The sequence below is a fragment of the Corylus avellana genome, chromosome 7, assembly GCF_965113065.1.
Source record: "Corylus avellana chromosome 7, dhCorAvel1.hap1.2, whole genome shotgun sequence".
Lineage (NCBI taxonomy): Eukaryota > Viridiplantae > Streptophyta > Magnoliopsida > Fagales > Betulaceae > Corylus > Corylus avellana.
Genome location: NC_142496.1, coordinates 22,322,717 through 22,328,951, shown reverse-complemented (window position 1 = coordinate 22,328,951; position 6,235 = coordinate 22,322,717). Strand labels below are relative to the sequence as shown.

The window sequence follows — 6,235 nt, the reverse complement described above, 5'->3', positions numbered from 1 at the left end:
TTACAATGATAATGTGGCCATTTTAATTAATTTTTAGATTATTTTTTAGTAATATTAAAAATTACATTTTTATATTATAATTATCTTACAATACTGATATGACAATCCAAACCAACAAAAACAGAACCAGATTTGATGTGGCAAAGATACCCCCAAATTTTATTTTCTAAGAATCAAGAATCCTTAGAAATATTATTACTAATTAGACTTGGTTGTGATTGGAATTGGTTACAAATTTTAGATCACTTGAGAAATTGGTGTAGGTGTCAGCCAGAAGAAGAGAAGGCATGGGTTTTTCATGTACCAACAAGCCCAAATTCTCGAATCTGAACACTGGTCCCTCAACACGAGCCATCTCTGAGTCTCTGTAGATATTTCCCAGCAGGCACGACAAGATAGTTTGCACAGTCTGTCAACCCACAAACACAACAACAATTTTCAGGATTACAAAGAATCAATCAAGACGTTTACAACGAGGTTTTGTTTGCCGATGTTCAAAGTTTGCTTCAATAATTAACGGAGGACGATCTTCATGGGCCTCCTCGATCTACAGACATGATATATAGTAGGGTAATTGGGGTATCTCTTGTGCCGAGTTTAATTATTTTATAACAAATAACATGGAATATTACAAGCCTAAAGATTAAAGAGAATATCAACCTAGCTTGCATGACCCCTTTACAACCCCAAAAATCCATCATCATTGCACAAAAGTGCATTTTAAATTTACTCTTCTTCATGATAAGGCTGAACATTTTGAGGAGCTTGGTAATTATTATTAGCTTTCGCCATTGAAGGGTAATTTCTGATCCCACTGGACATAGCCACAGGGAATCCCATCCCAGTACTGGGGGGCCGATTAGCTGCTGCTTGCTCCAGGGACTGCACCTGGGTCTTCAAGAATTTCACATAGTGAATTGCTTCATCCAACATGGAAGCGGTGTCCATTTTTGTCCCTCCAGGGACGAGTCTTTGCAGAATCCTTATTCTCTCGCTTATCCTTTCTCTCCTATGGCGAGCGGCGACGCTTTGAGGATCCTTGGATATCTTCACGTTCCTCCGCTTGGGGGGCTTCACCGCTTCTGGGTCTATGTGGATTGGCTGCATGGCCGCTATGCGGAAGATCATCTCCCTCATCGCCGCCATAGAATTCCGCTTCTGCGACGGCGTAGAAAATGCGTCTCTCCACCTCCCTGCGGTTACGTTGGAATTGGATAACAAAGGATGATGTTGAAGTGGGGTGGTATTGGAGATAGAAACAGTACTGGACGGGAGGTTTCCAAATGGGGATGAAGCCATGTGTGGATTAACATCTATATAATGTGGCATGGCACCCATTTTGTGGCCGGCGCCGCTGCTCGCACCGGAAAACTCCGGCAGCTGTGGAAATTGATAAGTGATGTCGTTGTAGGCCTTGCTGAACTTGTCCATCTCCATCATCATCACCATCTCCATCTGGTCGTCCGACGACTTTAACTGGCACATATCCATGGCTAGCTAGCTTATAAGCACTCTGTTAAAAAGATAACAAAGAGAAGAAACGGAGGTTAAAAAAGAGAAGTTAAAGACGGAGATGGCCAGATATGGATGGGGAAGACAAGAGAGAAGTCACAGAGGAAGAGTTTTATCAGAGTTCAGTGACGGAAAGAAATCTAAGGGTTTAGAGAGAAGAAGTGAAGGGAAACATATAAATTATAAAATAAATAGTGATATCGGGAACAGACCATCAATCTAGTGGCCAGACTATATATAACAAGTGGTTGAATATTATATAGTAAAATAATCTAATAATCTAATTCAATTTTTAAAAATGACATGCACATATTTTGTTAATATATATATATAGTTTGAACGCTCATCATTTTTCTTTTTGTATGAGATAACCTTATTTTATGGTTTGAACATAAAGTTAATTTAAAACAACCACATGATTATGCTACCTCGAAGAGCATCATAGAGCATGCATGCTAGCTCACTGGCGCATAGTGATCATCTACACCATCAAACTTGTGGGCCAAACTCTTCAAGATATGATCAGCTGATCCACCAATCTATCGGAATTTTAAAAAAAATAGTAATTTAATATGATATTCAACTTTGATGTTTACCCAGAAGAGGTTAAAAAAAAAGAAAGAAAGAAATTGGATATGGAGATAAAATGGCCCACCAATGGAAGGGTTCAGATCTACCAACTGTTGGAGGGGAGTAGCAATAGCATAAGTGTTTTAGATGGTGCATGAATCATATTTTCAGATGAAATATGGAAAAATGGAAATAGCATAAACTATACATTGAGTGGAAGTCAGTGGAACTGTTGGAGTCTAACTTTGCCTTAAAAATTCACTTTCTTTTAAGAAACCGTAGAGCCCCACGCACATGACAGGTGTCAGAAATCTCACCAGAGCCCTTTAAATGACACACTTTCCGGGTTGGCGGTGGGAATCCGGTGCCGTTGGATAGATGTATATATCGGAAAATGTACAGATGGCAATGGCCCAGTGGTAGACGCCTAGCTCGTGTTATATTCTCAACTTCGCTCATTATCCTAATTAATCTGCGGGCAGCTCCTCTCATTGCCAAAAGGGAACGCTTTCCGAGACGGATCAGGTTCTGATGCAACTTGCTTCATGTGCTGGAATTGCTAACCAACTTACCCAATTAGGCACCCTACTATTACTATTACTACCTCGATCTCTTCCAATTTTTTTTTTTTTAAAAAAAATATTTTTTCTATATTAAAAGATAATTGTAATTATCTTTCTGTTTGTTTTTTTTTAGAACAAAATAAAAATTTTATTATATTTTTTTCGTCTCACATGGATCCGCACATGTTGCAAGAAGTACATAGTTCAACCATCAATTAGTTCTCAAAATAAACAAAAGAGTATACTTCACAACAATGCTATTCTTCCGTGCCCCTCTTTCAACAATATATATATATATATATATGCTAGGTGGTTTGGACTAATAGTCTTTACATTTTTTATTTTTTATTTTTACATGAGAAGAAGGGTGTTTAATACAAGAGTAATTCTTAATACAATGTTGGAATTCCAAGGTCAATTTTCTATTTCCGATTAAAGAAAGTTTTAACTGCCGGAGAAAATACCGTTATTCGGGAAGAGACACCTAGGCAATGAAGCCGACACCGGACTCCAATTTCAGAAGCTTCTCGTTATATATGGTTTTTAGGTAATTTTGATTTTCATTACAAGTTGGAATTCAAAAGTGGACAACTGAATAATGAACGGTTTGTTCATCCTCAGCGTTCCGTCACCAAGACGTGGGCCTAGGTGTGGACCCCACTCAATGCATCCAGAGTGGACCTATACTCACCTTATGATGATATGATGCAGACGTTGATAAGGAAACATCTTTGGTCGATTTAGAACGCTAAGATGAAACGACAAGATTGGTTTTGCTCAGAGAAGTGTTTTAATTGACAATGTTGTCTTTGTTGCCACGCTACGGCTATATTAATTGATTCCAAATCAAATATTATATAGTCCCTTATTATAAAGATAAATAGTATATATATAAAATAAGGCGATTTATAAAAATACCTATAAATGTTATTAGACTTTATAAATGATTATAAAAAAGTTTTAAATTGAATAATCATTTTTAAGTAATAGTACACATGAAGCCGGAGCTTTCTCCCATGACGTGATCTTAACGATGACCTTTTTAATAAGAGGAGATTGTAACACCTCGAGTCTATATTAGGAAGATAAATGGTGCACATAAAGTCTACATTGACATGGCCCTAACGTCTCATATTGGGAAGATGAGTAGCTCATATAAGATCAACGTTGTTTACTTAATTATTAGGTGAAATTGAACTTAATATATAAGTGATTATATGGAATGCTCAAAATTAAGTAATATTTTTGAGGTGATAATGCAGATATGACTAAAATCTTCTTTAGGTTGCTTTATAGATTATCCGTATGAAGTTGTTTTGTACACTTCCTTATTACTTTATTCCAACTTCTAGAGCTTCCCCAGGCCAGCTCAAGAGGTTAATTATAATTTGAGAGAACAATATATATGCTTACTCATCTCAATATATCTGAGAAGCCCAAGCAAGTAATTAAAATACTGCATGACAAAAACAAAAACAAAAACGTGCCTTAGATTTGATACGGAGCATGAACATAAACAATATGAATGACATTAATTTCATCGAATAAGATTCCTTACAATTATCCAACTTGCATTGCTTTTTTGGTTTTCTTTTGAGCTTGGTAAGGCATATAAGCAAATATCTTGTAGCAACTCTATATTAATATTTAGGCTTATATACTGTTTCAAACTATATGTTATGATTTTTTATATGCAGGATCGTAATATATAGAAAGAATAAAGAAAATCGTGGAAAGCAAAAGAGATCGATATGCCTCACTGCAGAATTGAAGTGACCTTCCTAATTAATTAATTAGACAGATGAATGCACATGGGTTCTTTTTCCTGGTCTACATGTTATAAAATTTGTTAATAATATATATTATTAACAATTGTGTGTGTTATGTACTGATGCACATGTTGTTCTTATAAATTGTTTGTCATTTAATATGCTCGATCATATCAATTGTTTATTTCATATTTATAGGCCGGAGATGTGGCTAATGGTACAAGCTTTTCTACAAACACACAAAGATCTTCTTTCGCCAATCATGAAAATGGCAACAAACTAACGGGTAGTTTACATGGGATTAATTACAAAAGGATTTCTAATGATGTTGGATTAATATTATTTGTCTTGTTTGATTTGCATTATGATACTTCTGTATTCACTCATTGGGTTTTTTTTTTTTTTTTTTTTAATGATATGTTTTTTTTAGAGCTAGGCTGTTTCTGACTATAGAAACAGTTTTGGAGTTCTAAAAATAAATGAATAAATGATGGTGGGTGTGATTGGTAGTTGCGAGGTATAGTTATTAAGTAGTTATATATGAAATATGTATGACGTGATCATGATGATTGTGAAGTTTCGTCTTGAGTATGAATTGTTTTTGGGTCTTGGTAACAAATGATGAGATTGATTGGTTGTTTAGTTGTATGAAATACTATACTTATTAAATGATTATGGAATATGGATGATATGACTATGATTGTGTATGTACGTGGAAATTGCTTCTTTCTCTATGATTTGAATTCTTGTTGTGTACTGATAATGTTAATAAATTATACCCTAAATTATTATATATTAGATTACTTAACTAATATATATGTTTGGTACATATATGATGGATTGTAGTAAAATATTTTCTTGAACTTAATTATATTTTCTTTTCTGATAAAATAAAATAAATTAAAAATAAAAAAAATAAAAAAAAATAAAAAGAAGAAGAAAAAAAAAGAGTAAGATCATTTGATGGGTAGGTAATACAAAATTTATATGGGCCTACTAAAATGTATAACAAACATTTCTTCAGCATACAATAGAGTCCAAAAAATTTATGTAGTATTTTGGTTGTATTTTGTACGAAACGATACCAAACTAGAACATCCTAAGAGTTTTGAAGTTTTAGTTTACAATGATTTGTTCAAAAACTCAGGTAGATTTAGTTTACTACAGAAGAATCTGGTACTTCTTGCTCAGTAAGTAGGGGTGCAAAGGTGGGCGGTTAACCGCCATAACCGCCTAGCGGTTAGCGGTTAGCGGTTATTGGGTCTACTAACCGTAACCGCTAACCGCCTTTTTATATAATATATTTTTATAATTATACATATAACATAATCACTTGATCATTAAATCACAATTTTTTAAAAAAATAATTAAATCACAATTTGAGTATTAATATATTATCACTATAATTTATATGATTATATCATATAATCACTTGATCATTAAATCACAATTTTTTTTAAAAAATAATTAAATCACAATTTGAGTATTAATATATTATCACTATAATTTATATGATTATATCACATGAGATTGATTATTAAATCATTTGATTATATAATAACAAATTATACATATATAATATGACATAACTCATAAGTATACTAATTCATACTAATACAACAATTAAATATCTAGAGACTTATTTCCAATGTATGTTATAAACCTATAAGTCTATATAAGTCTACATATGTATATGAATAATATAAATGTATAATATCAATAGTTAATCATATGATTCAATGACAATTCAAATACTTTATTCAAGATTTCAAGTGAATCATATTATTAATGTACAATGATGATATGATTCGTATAATATCA

At 33.3% G+C, this 6,235-nt stretch overlaps 1 protein-coding gene across 1 annotated transcript; it reads right to left on the bottom strand.

Annotated features, from left to right (window-relative positions):
• Positions 1 to 666: 666 nt before the first annotated feature.
• On the bottom strand, positions 667 to 1,554 carry LOC132185769 (uncharacterized). The gene has a single exon (XM_059599555.2). The coding sequence runs from the start codon at positions 1,489 to 1,491 to the stop codon at positions 727 to 729; it is 765 nt and encodes a 254-aa protein (XP_059455538.2). The 5' UTR covers positions 1,492 to 1,554; the 3' UTR covers positions 667 to 726.
• Between the last annotated feature and the right edge of the window lie 4,681 nt (positions 1,555 to 6,235).